The 17,358-nt window shown below is 39.8% G+C and overlaps 1 protein-coding gene across 2 annotated transcripts; it reads left to right on the top strand.

Moving 5' to 3' along the window:
• Positions 1-2,351: 2,351 nt before the first annotated feature.
• MSANTD4 (Myb/SANT DNA binding domain containing 4 with coiled-coils) lies at positions 2,352-16,308 on the top strand. Of its 2 annotated transcripts, none has more exons than XM_046638351.1 (3): positions 2,352-2,425; positions 12,865-13,482; positions 14,131-16,308. In XM_046638351.1, exons 2-3 carry the CDS (start codon positions 13,021-13,023, stop codon positions 14,704-14,706), a joined length of 1,038 nt encoding a protein of 345 aa, XP_046494307.1. In that variant the 5' UTR covers positions 2,352-2,425; positions 12,865-13,020; the 3' UTR covers positions 14,707-16,308. The 2 variants fall into 2 exon arrangements, with proteins under 2 accessions (XP_046494307.1, XP_046494306.1); XM_046638350.1 differs by lacking the exon at positions 2,352-2,425 and adding an exon at positions 2,481-2,886.
• The last annotated feature ends 1,050 nt before the right edge of the window (positions 16,309-17,358 follow it).

Below are 17,358 nucleotides of genomic sequence, written 5' to 3'. Positions count from 1 at the left end.
TACATCCACTCGGATGAGATAAAGCTGAGAAAAAATATTGAGGATATCTGGAAAACGTCTTGCAATTAGCAAGGAGACTAAGGTTAATTGGAGAAAGCATAATAAGTTCATGATATGAAAGCAGAAGTTTCTTAAATACTCACTTAATCATTCTAAGCCTTATTCCTGTTACTAAAAGAAATAAATAGGTTCAAATGGTGGACAGACCCTGAAAGGGGACAGAGGGAAATTGTCTGGTCATAATGAGGATGGATAGTTCTCCTACCTTCTCAGCTCACTCACCCAAAAAACACCCACCACAAATAAAAGCCAAAATTATAAAACACAAGTATTCATATTTTTCCAAAAACAACAAAAGTTTTTTTGTTCTACCTAGGCAAAATATAGACATGCTTCTTTTACAAAGTCACACATACAAATCTGAAAGATTAAGCTGATCTTTACATTTTAAAGAGCATATTTCATATGTACTTCCTATGTTATGGAAGAGAGTTCCTCTAGGAATATCCAGCAAAGAGTCACCATTCATCCAGAAAATTCTATTATTTATTTACCAAATCTCTTGAGTGCCTATTATATTCTAGGCTATGTGCTAGGCAAGGAAATTACAGTAGTGAACAAGAAAGACCCACCCACAAGGCACATGGGGTAAGAGCTGTCAGAGGAAAGGTACTGACTGTGATGGGCGCAGGCCGGAGGAGTAGGGTTGCCAGATTTAAAGTAACTTCTTAAGAGGAATTCTGAGCATGGCAGGGAAGAGGCAGGGAGAAATCTTTCCAGGTGAAAATAGTGCAAACTAAGTCCCAATGCCATGGTCAAGTCTAGGTGATGCGGGGTCGGTGAGCCGAGGAGTTGAAAGAAAGATTTCTTAGACTCTCAAGATCTGGCAGTAGTGCTCTTTTATTTAGAGAATAGTGTGGAATAGCATGGGGACAGGACCCACGGGCAGTCAGAGCTTCTGCTGCCGCCGCTTCTGCTGCCCCCGCTGGCATGGGGACAGGACCCATGGGCAGGCAGAGCTGGTGCGTGGGGACAGGACCCACGGGCAGTCAGAGCTCCTGCTGCTGCCCTGAGTTGAGGGTTAGGGCTAATTTTATAAGGCATGGGTACGTGACTTATTTTTACTGGAAAAAAAGAAAAGATGGTGTAAAAAGTCATTAAATGATTTCAGGGCAGACGAGGTCTGGTTATTGTGTGGTCATATAACTTTAGATACGAATCTGGCCATATAGATCGGCATGCAGGTGAGGATGCCCCGGGCTTCTCTCCCTGGGGCAGTCCTAATTCATACCATAAAAAAAGTCCACTGGGTCGTATAGTTTGGCATGTAGGCCAGGTCACCTTGGGCTTCTCTAGCTGGGGCAGCCTTAATCCACATCATAGGAACTGAAATAAGCAAAGGAATTGGAGTAAGGAAGAAGCAAGAGGCGGAATGTCGATGAAAGACGAAGCCTGAGGAAAAAGCAGAAGACACTCTTGTAAAGAGTTTGTGCTTTATCTTAAGAAGAGTGTGATTCCATCAAAGAACTTTAGGCACCCTATCTTGGCTACAGCTGAAGAAGGGACTACACTAAGGCTGGCGGGATACTGAGAGATCAGAAAGGAGGCTACTGACATAATTCAGCATCTCAGTAGAGGCCTGAACAAAGGCCATGGAAAGACAGACCCATTAATAACACCAGAACTTGAGATGGCAGCAAAAGAGACAACTGCAAAGGAGGAGAGAGAAGAGGCCCAAGAGGGAGGAAAACCAGAAGCATATATTACAGAAAACAATGAAGAAATGGTCAAGTCAAATATTTTTGGAGGAGTCAAGGAAGATAAGGATTGAGAAGTGATGCCTAGGTTTAGCCATAAGGAAATCACCGGTGACCTTTGGCAGGGGCAGTCTCAGTGGAATGGCTGAGGTCAAACTAGGTCGCAGAAGGTCATGCTGGGTGAGGAACCGGCTGGGGAAACGCAGGGGTCTCACTTCCTCTTTGCTCCTTTAACAGGTGAGGATCAAGGACAGGAGTAGAGTTTGGAGATGGAGCGACCAGTGTCCCAATCAGGTGGAACACCGCAGCGGGCTGATCGCTAGGGGCCAATCCTTTCTTAGAGTCCACTTGACTGACAGAGGCGCGGGCCAAAGACTGAGCGCAGAGCGGGAGGCCGCGAATCACAAGGGGGCGGAATTCCAGGGCACTAACCCGGAACCGGTTTGGGACTCGATTCCCATTGTGAGGCCAGACCTGGGGCGGGCTCTCAGCCAGAATGGCAATAACCTCCAGGCCAATGGACGAGCCGCATCAAACGAGCGGCAGCCGCGCTAGCCAATGGGTGCCGGCAGGGGGGCGGGCAAAGTCGGTGGGCGGGGAATCAACGAAGCATCTTTTTTCCTACCCCCACTTACGGGCGACCGGCGGAGGTGCCGCTGGGGTCGCAGGTGAGCGGTTCTGTCCCGGAGGAGGCGGTTAGGGTGGCGGTGGGTTCGCGGACGGTGGGTGCCCTCGCAGCAGGGAGGGTCCCGGCGAGGTCAGTGGCAGGTGCCCGTCCCCCGCGCTGCCGGCTTTGGCCCTGGCTCTGCGGCGTCGCGGGACTACGTCGCTGGGGAGAAGTACCAGTCGCGGCTGCCGCCGGACCAGGGAGGGTGTGGAGGGCCCAGACCGCCGAAAAAAGGCTGCGGAAGTTTCTGGGCACCCAGTCGGGACTCCAATTTAATATCCAGAGAGAGGAATCTCCTTCCAGGTTGCCCCATCTCCCACTAGGTGCAGCCGCTGCTCTGTGGCCGAGTCAGGTGCGCGCCCCCTGCTCCTGGGCGGCCTCCCGGGAATTCTGTCGGCCTCGATTCTTCCCAGGGGCCATTACAGGGCGGTCTCAACGGAAGCGGCGGGGAGGGAGTCCGAGGTACTTTATTAATCTGATAACAGGCGAACCTTAAATAGACTAGTTATTTACCTAGCACAAGTTTTAGAGAAGAGCATCCCATTTGGCAGGGAAGTGAATTTCCTCCAAGACTGGTGGCGTGGTGGGATGGGGGAAACTTTAAATCGATTAGGGTGCAGGTTGGGGGAAGTTTGTAGATTTTGTGATGCTTTGTTTCTTGAACAGCCTAGTGAATTTACCTAACAATTATTTTGGACCCAGGATTCACTGCCTGATTATCCTCAGATCCTTTCCTTCTGTCTTATCACGCAGTTTTTAGGAACTTCATGCTCAAGGGTTAGTCCTTGAAAAAAATTGTCTAGTTATAGTATGTCATTGGTGGTACCTCATCTTAACAGGATTACGTAAGTGAACTACTTATCATACCTATTTCCAACCAGTAAAGAGTGATTCTGAGACAGGATTTCAAGGAAATGGCTGTTTTCTGTGATTGGACATGGAAGATCTATGGATTTTTAGAGGTTGCAACTACTGAATACCCTCCTGTAAAGACAAGGAAGACAACCGATATAAAAAGGAATAGTATTTGGCATCTAAAATGGCATCTTTTCACATTTTTTTGAGGTTAGTTATATCCCCAGCACCAAGAATATGTGCCTGCCATGTAGGACCTCAATAAATATTTGAGTAAATTTTTGGGTAATGGATAACAGAAAACCCAGGCTGTGTTATATGAGCACCAAAACGTGGGGGAGAAAAACAACATTCCTGGAAACATAGCTTCTATCCTTGCAAGCATAGCTACCAAATTTCAACTTAAGGTGCATTGATTTTAGTACTTTCTTACGTTAATCAGAAAATGTCAAAAATTTTCAGTTAAGCTGTGACTGACTGGAAATCCAAGATACATGCCAATATCAATTTCAGTGAGATTAAAAATGTGTATTAAAGTGCATTTTGTCAGTGAAATCCTTCATCAGTGTAGCATAGAACAGTTAGGGACAAAGGAATACCACTTTTGTAAGATAGAGGTATGGAGTTACAAATTGTTGAGAAGAAATAGGACATGCAAGTAACAACTGCTGCCAAAATTCTAAAAATATATTGATTCAGGCATAGTTTTAAAAGGCCTGTTATTTCTGCCATGTGCCAATAAGTTTACCACAATCCATTTACTAAATTGATCTCAGATTCTAAAAGCGGCAAAATCTGATGATGGATGTCTGCATAAATTAGGATTCTCTTGACAACTGCAATCAATGTTTATTATTTTATTATATACCTACATTTTATATATTATAGTGTGTCTGTTATTACAGTAAACATTGCCTCCATGTAAAACGTAACCTGCTTGAGTTTCAAAAATATGTGAACTTTCTGGGGGCCAGCCCAGTGGCGCAGCAGTTAAGTTGCACATTCCGCTTCGGTGGCCCGAGGTTCGCCCATTTGGATCCTGAGTGCCGACCTACACTCCCCTTGTCAAGCCATGCTGTGGCAGGCATCCCACATATAAGGTAGAGGATGATGGGCACAGATGTTAGCTCAGGGCCAGTCTTCCTCAGCCAGAAGAGGAGGATTGGCAGCAGATGTTAGCTCAGGGCTAATCCTCAAAAAAAAAAGTGAACTTTCACAGTTATATTTGTCTCTTGCAGTAAGTTTTTAAACAAAGTATAGGGTCTTACTAAATCAGCATTAAAGATTTGCTGAGATGTGGCCCCAACCTAGTTTTCCAGCTTTAATTCCTTGTGCTTCTCCCCTTTATTGCTGTCCCTCTTTAGTCTGTTTGTTTTATAAGACCTGAATCAAATGCTTAGTTCGTCTCACAAACTTCCTTGATCCCATCAAAGATTTCTCCTGAAAACTGAGGGTATTTTGTTAGTACTTCTCTTGTTGCACTTTTCATATATTCACATACCGTGTCCAGACACTGTACTGGGAAATGGATAATGGCTGATATTTGTTGAGGGCTTACTATGTCTTATGCATGTAAGCTTCTTAATTGGATTATCTCATTTAATCTTCAAAACATCGGGAGTGTTATTCTATTCTTTTTCCTGTTTATAGATAAGGAAATAAGTTTAAAAAGTTAAGTAATTTGCTTAAGATCACAGAGCTAGTAAGTGGTGGAATGAACATACAAGCCTAGGTAGTCTGTATTCACAGCTTGCAGTTTACAGTCTCCCTTAGGATTTTTTCATGGAAATTTTTTATGCGTAACTGTTTTACTAGACAATAAATTATTTGATAGCAAGATTAATATGTTCATCTTTGATCCCTTATTGTTCGTCATGTAAAATAAGTCGTTATAATACAGCATGATAGTGGAACATGTGTGTAGCAAGGGTGTTAGACTTAGATGAATGGGAACAGTGAAGGTGTCCAGGAACAGATGGTTACGTCTAGCGCTGTCGATGAGTAGTCATTGGTCAGACAAAAGAACAGAGACCATGGGAGTTGGGAAGATGCTAAAGGAGTACATGTATGATACTCTTAAGCCAGGGATCAAGAAAACTAGAACTGTGCTGTCCAGTACAGTAGTCAATAGCAGTATATTGCTATTGAGGACTTGAAGTGTGGCTAGTGCAAATTGAGTTGTAAAGTGTAGTGTGAAATGCCCACTGGATTCTGAAGACGTAGCACAAAAAAGCAGTGTAAAATACCTTAATTACTTTTTTATATTCATTACATATTGAAATGATAATATTTTGATATATTAGGTTAAAATATATCTTAATTTTAACCTGTTTTTCCTTATTTTTCTAATGTGGCTACTAGAGGATTTAAAATTATATATGTGACTCTCATTATATTTTTATTGGACAGGGCTGACCTAGAATTTAGAGGAATTTCAGAATGACTGGTACTGTGTGCTGGAGAGGGTGGTTTGGGAAAAGTAGGTTGGGGGTTAGAATTGGAGGTGACAGATAAGACTGGCAAAGGTAGATATGAAGATGTATAGGTAATGTTCAGATAGAGTTTGTAACAGGGAGAGAGAAAGAATGGAGAGAGTAAATTTACCTCCTAAGTCTGTGGAAAGCCCTTGAAAGGTTTTAGGCACTCACTACGTATTTGTTGAATGAAGCAGTGTGTCTTAATTACTTAATCTAATAATGAATGTTCCTGATGTATACTCCCAATTCAGTCCTAATTCTTTCTAATAAAGACATGGGTAGGGGTCTAAAGACATTCTACTTATAAGAAAGTTTGATTTGAGAATCAAAGAGAGAGCATTCCATTTCTTCTTAAGTCTCAATTGACTTGTATTCCTTTGATGTGTTGCCAACAAATAGGAGTGTGAGTTGGTCTTTACAACTAGGCATATTCTTCCAGCCAACATAATGTTCTGCTGGGCATATTCTTCCAAAAAGAGACCAGCTTTGTCTAGGTTGTAAGTCTTTGGTGGCAGATGAGGCCTTTTCCTGATGATCTCTGAAGGGAAATGTCTTAGCCACATTTGCACTCCACCTTGCTTCTCTGTACACATTTGAGCAAGTAAACTTTTAACACTGATTCTCTAGCAGGGTGCTTCTCAAGCCCGACTGCAAATGAGAATCGCCTGGAGAGGTTGTTTTTTTATAAACCTTGTTGAGGAATAATTCCCGAATATAATTGTATACATTTAAAGTGTACAACATTATGATTTGATATACGTAATACATTGTGGAATGGTTACCAAGATCAAGATAATTAACACATCCATCACCTCACATAGTTAGTTCTGTGTGTGTGGTAAGAATGCTGAAGATTACTGGAGAGCTTTTTAAACTCCCAATGCTGGGCCCTCTTCTAAAGATTGTTCTAATTGGTCAGAGATAGGTATTTTTAAAAATTCTCTAGGTGATTTCAGTGTGCTGTAGACATGCACTAATATGTCTGTTGAGTTCTTGAAATGCAGCTAGTACAAAATGAGATATGCTGTAACTGTAAAATATATCTGGATTCAAAGACTTAGTGGAAAAAACAAGAATGGAAACTCCCTCATTAATAATTTTTATATTGATTATATACTGAAATGATAATATATTGAATATATAGGATTAAATAAAATATGCTAAAAATAATTCCACCTTTTTTTGTTCTGTTTCATTTTTGCTTTACTGTGGCTACTGGAAAATTTTAAGTTGCTTGTGTGGGTCATATATTTCTATTGGACAGTGCTGCTCTAGTGTAGACCATCGCTACTCAAGATAGAGTCCGAGGACCAGCAGCATCAGCATCATTTGGGAGTTTGTCAGAAATGTGGAATCACTGGCCCCACTCCAGGCCTACTGAATCAGAATCTCGTTTTAACAAGAATCCAGGTGATACATTTATACAGAGTTTGAGAGACATTGCTCTAGCAACATCTTCAGAATTTTTTTCAATTTCTTAATTTTTCTTCATCTCTTGTTGATTACTTTTCATTGTAGCGGCTGGTAACTTTTTACATTCATGATTCCCTCTTTGTCTCTTCCTTTGTCCTTTAGAATCATTCATATACATCTCATTTTTCTATTTTCACTTAATTCTCTTGCACTTTTTTATAATTTGACATCTCAACATTTTCAACAGTCACTGTTTTTTAATTAATGTATGTGAATGGAATTAATATATATTCATGTAATTGTGTGTAATGTGTGTTAAATACATGTATGCTATTTTAAACATATGATTTTCCAGAAAGAATCTCCAGAAATTATTAATATTAGTTACATTGGTGGTGGAGAGAGATTTTCACTTCATTTTGTACCTTTATTTAGCTTTTCTAACCATGTGTATTTTGCCTTTTTTTCCAGATGAATAGAGATTTGTGGGTATTGGGTTTATGGGACTTTAAAAAAATGTATTTTTCCATAATTAAAATCTCTAGAAGTATATTTTTAACATAATGTTAATCACCTCAAAGTAAAATAAAATGCACGTGCTCTGGGCTAACAAATGGCTGTATGGCTGAAGACAGAGATGACTGCACACGGGGTCCCTAGAGCTGGGGGTTGGCGGCGCACAGAGTGCGTGAACCTTTGTCGAGCATAGCATCCTCTGACTATAAATGTTCCTAAGTGGAAAATTGATCTTTTTTGAGTGTGTGAACACCCATAGACATACACACACATTTCCCTTCCAGTTTCGTTGGCTTGCGTTAACTCTAGCATTTACACAGGAATAATGTTGTGCTAAGCCTTCTTCGTACTTTAATATGGCATTTATTGCGTATATCCCATTATGTGGCTGTAATATATTTTATTTATCCAATCCCTTATTCATGAATATTTATATTTTTACCACGGTTTTACCTTTAAAATATGATAGTGTTTCTACGTTCAAGAAGCTACTATTTAAATGGTCTGAAATATTCTATATCTTTAGAAACAAAAAGTCATCCTTAAGGTGTTGTAAATATTTAATTCTGTATGGAATTTGATGTAATTTTAGCTCTCTGTTCTATTTATAAGGACGTCTAGCATGCTGATTCCATTTTTAGAATGTCTTTGATAACTTGCTCATCCTTAGTCCTTACTGCCTAAGTAGCAACATAGCTTGTTTACTTAAAATTTTTTTTGCAGAATTTTGTGTAACTTGTTAACTGTTAATGTTCTTTGTCATAGTTACCAGGTGGGTAGTTTACCTAAAGTCTTCTTTTAATCTCAAAAACTGCTTCTTGCTGATAGTGACTTGAGCTGCCTTTTTCTTTTAAACATATGCTTTGCCCATAGAAGTTTCAGTTTGCCGGCTTACCCACCTTGGGTTATTTTCTGTTTCATTTTCTACTCTTTTTCCCATCCTCCAATCACCTTCTTACTTTAAATTGTATTTTTGCCTGCTTGTATTTGTTAGGCACAGTGTTTGTACTGAACATACTGTCTTTGGAGCAGGTGGGCTGCCATCTCCCAGATCCTCAGAGTGGTGGAGCAGATGGTGGAGGAAGGAAAAAGCCAAACCTGGACTTTGACTTCACTAATTCACTGAAGAGAGTGCTACAATGTAGCGACTAAGGAGAAGGATATTTGGGCTGGTTTAATGATGTATAAATCAGTTTGCTTCAATTCTTTTTTGTGTGGCTTATAAATATAGTACCTCATAAGTGTTCTTCAGTTGCCTTGAGAGGAAGTCAGAATACTTGCCCAGCTCATTTGATAACTTGAATTACCTAAGGAATGTTAGGCCTGAGTGTTAATTAAATGTGATCCTCTAAAATTACAAGTCTTCTAGAATGTTCACTAAACTGACTTGAGATCAAATGTTAAAACATCCCCCATTTCCTTAATTTTTATCTGGTAATATTTGAAATATGCAAAAAAATGTAGCTGTAAGTGTGCTAGTTAACCCATTCCCTGACCACTCAAAAAAAAAAAAGAAGTTCTAGTATGCAACAGTTGTCCATTTCTGTGGTGTCAATACCGCCATCTTGGCCAGTTTCTAGCTCCCAACGTGCCATCTCTGAATATGGAGTTGGGAAGAGAGATGCACAGTTGACTTTTGCCAGCTCCCTCCAGCAGGCTCCAATACACCCCAATGTAGCATATATGTTATGAAGCATAAAAATAAAGACCGATGCGCCTACCGCTTGACCTGAGAACTAGAACAATACCAATATTTGTGACCTTTCTGTTTCCTTTGTCAAAATTATGTAAAGATTTGCCTTTGTTGTAATAATATCAAACTTATTTAACTTGCTTAGTGTGTGCCAGGAACTATTCTCAGTATTGTACTAAATCCTTTAATCCATATGGTATGTCTGTGAAGTAACATTATTTTCAAGTGAAATTGTACCTAGGGAGGTTAAGTAGCTAAGGCCACACAGGTAGGAAGTGGCAGAGCCAGGATTCTATCCCAGGCAGTGTGACTGCAGAATTTGTGCTCAAAATCACTATACACACTGCCTCTTTTGATGATGTTTTAATTTATGAATACGTTTGCTTATACTCTAGTGACAAGAGGATTATGTTTGGCTCTAAGGGCAGTGTTTGCCTAGAACCAGATCAGAAGTGCTGCCACTGATTATACATTCCACTTGAGTGGATTTCAGTTTTATTATCAACTGTCTCAAGAAATTTTGGAAGCCTACTTTAGGAATAGTTTGCTTGCAATCTTTTTTTGTTTTTGCATGCTGTACCCTTTTTGCGGGTATGTGAAATTGACAGTGATTTCTTGAGAGTTCATTTTCTTCTCTTTTGAATTTTTAGTTCTCTCTGACCTCCATTTCAGCAGCAAGTGACAGTTCAGGAGATGGTTATTCCACATGAATGATTAGAAACAAAAAGATGTAGTGATGGGCATATTTTTGGTGATGTTACTACATACATACAAAGTTAGTTGAACAAAGATTACTGGAAACTTGAAATGGAAAAATTGCATTAAAGTTTAGTGAAATGATAATAAAAAATACTTTTTTATTAGAGTTTAGAAATAAGGAATCTGCATCTACTTTTAAGTTTAAAGAGAAAAGGCTCAACCAATGATAGAAAAGATTTGTACATTTTATGATTAAATTTAGTTAGCCTTACTCAATTGATGTATTTTTGCTTCAGTAGAAGATACTATTTGTATTTTCAATTACCAGAGAAATATTTTTCACACTAATAAAAATTTTAGACTGGCAGATATTAAAGTATTTAAGAGAAGAAACCATGGTAGAGTGAAATATAACTGGTTGAAGCTTTGAAGAGTTTTAGTGCCCATATGTAGACCCTTCTCTAAACTTTCCACAGAGATGAGAGTCTGCTCTTTTTGAAAATCTTCTGCTAAAAGACATCTCAAAACTTACCTTAGCCAACACATTTCTAAGATTTAGGTATCACAAGCTGCTAATAAAGTGGAAGGACGTAAGGGAACCTGGATATAAGTTCTGTCATTTAACTAGCTGTGTAATGTGCAAATTATTTAACTTCTCTGAATCTTGTTTTATAAATAGAAATGCTGGTATCTCACATTCACTGCTGTGGTGGGGATTAAATGACAGAACATGGAACTGAATGGATCTTTGGTATTTTTTCTTCATATTGGCAGGAAATGTTTATGATCGTACAGTGAAAGAACTGAAAGGAACTTTAGCAATCTCATCCTACCTTCTCATTTTGTAAGGGTGGGAAAGTCAGCTCTAGCAGTGATCAGTGAGTGAAGCTGAAGTCAGAAAACATGGTTTATGAATATATCACTTGCTCTTTCTGAGCCTTTGTTCTCCATTACATACTTTAAAATCTTTTGCAAGGAAAAGCCTCACCCAACATCCTTTCCAGCTTCCTAGTGTGCCTTTCCATAATGCAAAGGCTAGATAACAGGAAAACTCCATTTTCCAGCTCCATTGTAACGAGGATTCGGATGTGCTTTTGATTTCGCCGGTCATATGTACTTGTGTAGGACTTGAAATCAAGGTATGCAGGGGAGTGAGATGTGTGAAGCATTTGTTTTACTGCTGTGGGTCTAGCACAGTGGTTTTCGAACTTAGCATGCAATAGAATCATCTGGAGGGCTTATTGAAACATAGATTGCTAGGCCCCAACCTCTGAGTTCCTGATTCAGTTGGTCTGGGGTGGGGGCTGAAAAGTTGCCTTTCTAACAAGTTTTGGGCACACCCTCTTTGATGCTATGACACTATGAGAGTCTTCTGGAAGTTGGAGAAACATTCTGGAGAACAGTAGATGGAGAAACCATCTAAAAGAAATGTTTACAAGAGGATCTTTCCCACTCAGAATTTATAGTAAGATTTTGCCACATGAGTATTTTAAATTTATTTCATGGAGACTCCAAGTACAGTTACTTGCCTATATCATGGTCTTCAATTCTGCAGTTAAAATGGCCCAGAATATTACAAAGTACTGAGAAATTCTTCAAAGAAAGGCAAATAATTAAAAGTATTGATTAGAAACAAATTTAATATGCAGCCTTGTTTCATGTGCTGTGAGGCGCTTCTGTTTAAGGTCGTTGGTCTGAGGGAAGGGGAGGATGTGGTGAGCACTGAGGGACAGAATTACAGTGGCAAACCATGAAAGGTGCATTAGTCTTCGCAAGGTTTAGGGATTCTAAATTATTTTTTCTATTTTAATTGGTGATTTTAAAAATCAAATTAATTAGGTAGAGTGGCTGAGAAAAAATCCTTGCCACTTTTATGCTACTCTCTTAATTCCGTTGTATCCTTACAGTATTGTCAGTGTTTCAGGAAATTTTATTCCAAGCTTAGAATTTCTATGTAGGTTTAATTTGAAAAGTGGTAAAATATAAGTTGTTTTTATTTCTTTGATCAGGTTACACTCTCTCAAATTTGTTTCTGAATTTTATTGATTTTGTAGCCCAGCAAAGGCTACAGTCAGTGTTCCTCTAACATTATTCTACAGAGATAAATTTTTTTTCTTTTTGACATCTCAAACCTAGTAGTCAATTTGGCAACTTGACTCATTCATTCATTCAAAAAGTGTTAATGGTATGTGCCATGTGCCAGAAACTCTCCCAGGCCCTGGGGAGGTCATGGTGAGCAGAAACGTTGCTGCCCTCATGAAACTTCTAGTGAAATGGGGAAGAGACAGACTCTTAGCTGTATATTAGCACAAGTGTAACATTTAGACAAGGAAGAGTAATTTGGCTTGTCAAGAAAGGCTTCACTGAGAAACAAGATGTCTAATCTGGGAGTCGAAGGATGAGGAAGAATTAAGTAGGCCAAGGAGGGGAAACTGTACAAAAGCCCTGAACAGGGGAAGAGTTTGATGAGAATGGGAGACTGAAAGAGGCCAGTGTAATTGGAGAGGATGAACTGGGGAGAGCAGAATGGGAAAAGGAGCGGGAGAAGTAGGGGGGAGTAGGTCAAGAGTGAATACTGGCAGTTAGTCAAGGACCCTTATAGCAGCTGGGTGAGAGAAAATGGTAGCTTGGACAATGGTGGTGCTGGCAGAGACAGAAATGTAGGCAGTTTTGAGCCATATTTAGAGGGTTTTGTTTTTTTTTAAATTATGTTTTTTAAAATTATTCTTGGGCTGAAGTACAGTGCAGAAGTTGCAGGTTGATTGATTTTGACTTCTTTCTCTTTAGGAATTATCCCGCCTGCCTGTGCTACTGGATGAATGGAAAACTCTGATTTAAACAAAGTGCCAACAAGGCATCGCCCTTGATATCTGTACTTTGTGGCATTCCTCAAATTTTTTTCACATCTTCTTTTACGGTAAAAATTGCATTTAAGTTAGAAAAATGAAGCAGTTGAAAAGGAAAAGGAAAAGCAATTTCAGTGTTCAAGAAACTCAGACCCTTTTGAAAGAAATTACAAAAAGGAAAGAAGTGATTTTTTCCAAGCAGCTCAATACAACAATTAACGTGATGAAGCGAATGGCGTGGGAGGAGATTGCGCAGTGTGTGAATGCTGTAGGAGAAGGGGAGCAGAGGACGGGGACGGAAGTGAAAAGAAGGTACCTGGACTGGCGAGCACTTATGAAGAGAAAGAGGATGAAGGCGAACATTAAGCTGGTTGGGTCAGGGTTTCCCCTTCCCACATCTGATTTAGATGACTCTCTCACTGAAGAGATAGATGAGAAGATTGGATTCCGAAATGATGCAAATTTTGATTGGCAAAATGTGGCAGATTTCAGGGATCCAGGTGGATCCTTAACTGAGGTCAAAGTGGAAGAGGAAGAAAGAGATCCCCAGAGTCCTGAAGTAAGTATTAGCCTATGAACCCTCTTTTTATTTTTTCTGATGTGGGAGTTTATTCTAGTCCAGAAATGGTTAAGAAGTTCTCAGATTTTCAGGCTATTTTCAGGCTAACTTAAAAATAGTACATAGCAAAGTCATTCCATTTCTTTCCTCTTTATTTCATTAATTTCCTTCTTCTCACCTAAGTATACTTCTTTCAATTATATATATTAGTGACATCAAGTAATTCATTGTACATATTTTTTAAAATTAAGAGTAAATGGTTTTGTGTGCTCAAACAATACAGAAAGCTTTTAGGAAATGTTTAGATAAATTAGTAACCATGAGGTGGAAATCAATACTGAGAGCCAGCCCTGATGGCCTAGTGGTTAAAGTTCGGTGCACTCCGCTTTGGCAGCCTGGCTTTGGTTCCCAGGTGTGGAACCACACCACTTGTCTGTCAGTAGCCATGATGTGGCAGTGGCTCACATAGATAGACGAACTAGAACAGTTTACAAATATACGCAACTATGTATTGGGGCTTTGTGGGGGAAAATGGAAGAAAAAGGAGGAACACTGGCAACAGATGTTAGCTTAGGGCAAATCTTCCCCTGCAGAAAAAAAAGAAAGAAAGAAAAGAAATACTGAAAATTACTTTTCTCTTTTCTTTAGTTTGAGATTGAGGAGGAAGAAGAAATGCTGTCCTCAGTCATACCAGATTCCAGGAGGGAAAATGAACTTCCTGATTTTCCCCACATCGATGAGTTTTTTACACTGAACTCAACACCCTCTAGGTCTGCGTATGATGAGCCCCATTTGCTTGTAAACATAGAGAAACAGAAACTAGAGTTGGAAAAGCGGCGACTGGATATCGAGGCCGAAAGACTGCAGGTAGAAAAGGAACGCCTGCAGATCGAGAAGGAGAGGCTGCGGCATTTAGACCTGGAGCACGAGCGGCTTCAGCTGGAGAAGGAGCGGCTGCAGATTGAGAGGGAGAAGCTGAGGTTACAGATAGTCAGCTCAGAGAAACCGTCATTGGAAAACGAACTTGGTCAAGGAGAAAAGTCCATACTTCAGCCACAGGACATAGAAACAGAGAAGTTAAAACTTGAGAGAGAACGCTTGCAACTGGAAAAAGATAGGCTGCAGTTTCTGAAATTTGAATCGGAGAAGCTGCAGATTGAAAAGGAGCGCTTACAAGTGGAGAAAGAGAGACTTCGGATTCAGAAGGAAGGACACTTGCAGTGATTTCTCTAGGTCTCCATTTAGCAAATGGTGGTAAACCGTAGGTCTTTCTCTATATCAGGTAATTTAAAATTGGTTACAGGATTAGCTGTGGGTTTTTTTTCCCTGTTTAATGTCAGTGTTTTCAATAGGAAAAAGATAGTTGTATGTGGGTAACTGTGTGCTAGAGTAGTCTATGATATAAAAACTCTGTGCCCTAACATAAACACTATAGCCGAAACTATTGTACAATTACGTAGTCTTGTATGATCTGTGCACTCAGAGTTTACTGTTATGTCTATGTAAAATTCTGGCTCAGGGGTTCTCAACTAGGGAGTGATTTTGGCCCCCAGAAAACATTTGGCAAGGTCTGGAGACATTTTCGGTTGTCAAAACTGGGAGGTGGGGTGGGTTGCTCCTAGCGTGTAGTAGTAGGTAGAGGCCAGGGATGTCTCATGCTGCAGTGCACAGGACAGCCTCCTGCAAAAAGGAGTTAACCAACCCCAAATGTCAGTATTACTGAGGTTGAGAAGCCCTATCCTAGCCTGACTGTGCACCTCTATAGCTTGGTTTCATAGTTTCAGAGTATTAAAACCTCAGATATTTATGTGGGTAGTTACTTAAATGGCCAAAAACTTTAACTATGACTCATTACTGTGTAGTGTATTGAATATAGAAAGTGATGAAGATAATAGATATTTTATTCCCATGTTTTCATCTATAAATAACCTGAGATTCAGAAAATAATACACGAAACGTCAGAGATTGTCTAAAGTAGGTCACTGTGAAAAGCAGTTCATTCACCTAGCTGTCGCTTTAGAAGCAGCACACACACTTTTTAAGCTTTAGTTCCCTTTCTTTGAGTTCAGTGTCTTAGTTTAGATACAAAAATTGTCATTTCAACCATGTACTGAAATCTTAATTTAGTGGATGGTTGAAACTAGCAAAAATGCTACCAATATAAAAATGGTACCAGTAGTCCATGAGCTTGAACTCAAATGAGTGCTTATTTGATTTTTAAAATAGCAGCTATTTGGCAGTGGGGGTGGGGGGAGAATGATTGTAGCTGTGTGTTATGAATTAGAGAAGCACTATTGCACACTATCTGACCTAATCTGTAGAACAATTCTTGAGAGTAGATGTATTATTATTCCTTAATCTAAGGCTCGGAGAAGTCATGCAATGAGTAAATGGCGGATCTCATCTGTCGTGGTGTATTTTGTCTTTGCCTCTCCCTGAGGAAGAAAGTTTGTATCTTCGGTCCCTTTGGTATTTATGCTGAGACCAAGGGCTTGCTTAACCTGCCTTCAGTCCCCTGAAGGTGCTGTTTCCACAATCCAGGTGACACTCAAGGTGAGAATCCCTGCACGAGATCACTTTGTATTTTCTGATTGCCAGGGCTCATATGTAGCTTTAACACCTCTCTTCTGTTGACAGATAACTACCTTGATTCTGCATTTGTTCCTTGTTAATTTAAGAATGTCTTGAAACTATATGTGATATTTGAGAATGAGTATACAAGGAAAAAGTACACTTCTGCTTAGTCCCCTTGACTTTGAAATAGTGTTATTTTTCTATAGCTGAAATAAATGCTTCTACCGTAGAAATAAAATTTGCCTATACTAACTGTCTGAAAGCTTATCATTTCAAGTAATGCTCAGTGCTATGAGGGTTGAGGTTATCAAGCCTGGAAGGGAGCCTTGTGGTGAGAGAGGGCAGGGGGCCTAACATTTGTATTAGGCATTGTGCTATGTGCTTTTCATACATTATTTTATTTGCTCCTCAAAACAGCCCTTAAGCCAAGTCACATTATTCCTATTTGTATAAGAAAGGAAACTGTGCCTCACTGGTTTAAATAACTAAATACCTGAAAAATTATATACCAAAGTAACCCAAGATTTTAGCATAAGAGCTCTAAGAAGGAGTAGTGAAAGTTTGTAGATGTAGTGACAAGTGTTATAGCTTGTTATAGCTTTGCCACTTACTGCTTGTGAGTCATTTAATTTGCCCTTTGATTTGATTTCCTCCTTTGTAAAATGGGCAATGATAACCAGTGATTCTATGCTTCATAGCTCTTTTTTCTTTTAGTAAAATGGTATGTAAACTATAGAATGCTGCTTAAATGCAAGCTTTAAGATCAGTAGATTTTAATGTCTTAGACGTAATCATGAAGATAGCCAATATTATTTTTGGATGGAGCAGTCCTGAGTTCCTAAAAATAAAAGACTTAAAAAAAAAAGCAGCAGCAACAGCTTAATATCTTCTAGGGCTTTGGTTGAAGAGCCTTGTAACCCTGCCCTAGGGAGAGATGGATTGGGTTGGTTCACTCGAGTAGAAAGCTTCATTGCTGAATTTCTGAAGTGGTAGGCACACTTGGAGTGAGTCATCTGGGTTAGGTATCACTGTGTAAGAAACCACTCTAAAACTCGGTGGCTCATGTTGCTCATGATTTTAGAGGAAATTAGGCATAGTTCATTTGGGTGATCTGATCTTGGGTGAGTTCTCATGGGCAGCGGTAGGTTGGCTAGGTAGTTCAGCTTCTAAGGGAGTTAACTGGATATTGGTTGGGGGACCTCAGCTCTTCTCATGGTGTTTGATCCTCTAACAGGCTAGCTTGGTCTTGTTTTAATGGGGATGGCGGGAGTTGAAGAGATAGAGCAGAGATGCTCAAGGTGT

This window comes from Equus quagga, chromosome 14, assembly GCF_021613505.1.
Source record: "Equus quagga isolate Etosha38 chromosome 14, UCLA_HA_Equagga_1.0, whole genome shotgun sequence".
In the NCBI taxonomy this organism is placed as follows: domain Eukaryota; kingdom Metazoa; phylum Chordata; class Mammalia; order Perissodactyla; family Equidae; genus Equus; species Equus quagga.
The sequence above is the reverse complement of the archived record's forward strand: the minus strand, read 5'-3'. Positions and strand labels throughout refer to the sequence as shown.

Coding starts and splice junctions, on each gene's coding strand:
- MSANTD4 (XM_046638351.1), top strand. CDS start 13,021: ATGAAGCAGTTGAAAAGGAAAAGGAAAAGCAATTTCAGTGTTCAAGAA. Junction 13,483..14,130: donor GAGATCCCCAGAGTCCTGAA/GTAAGTATTAGC, acceptor TCTTTTCTTTAG/TTTGAGATTGAGGAGGAAGA.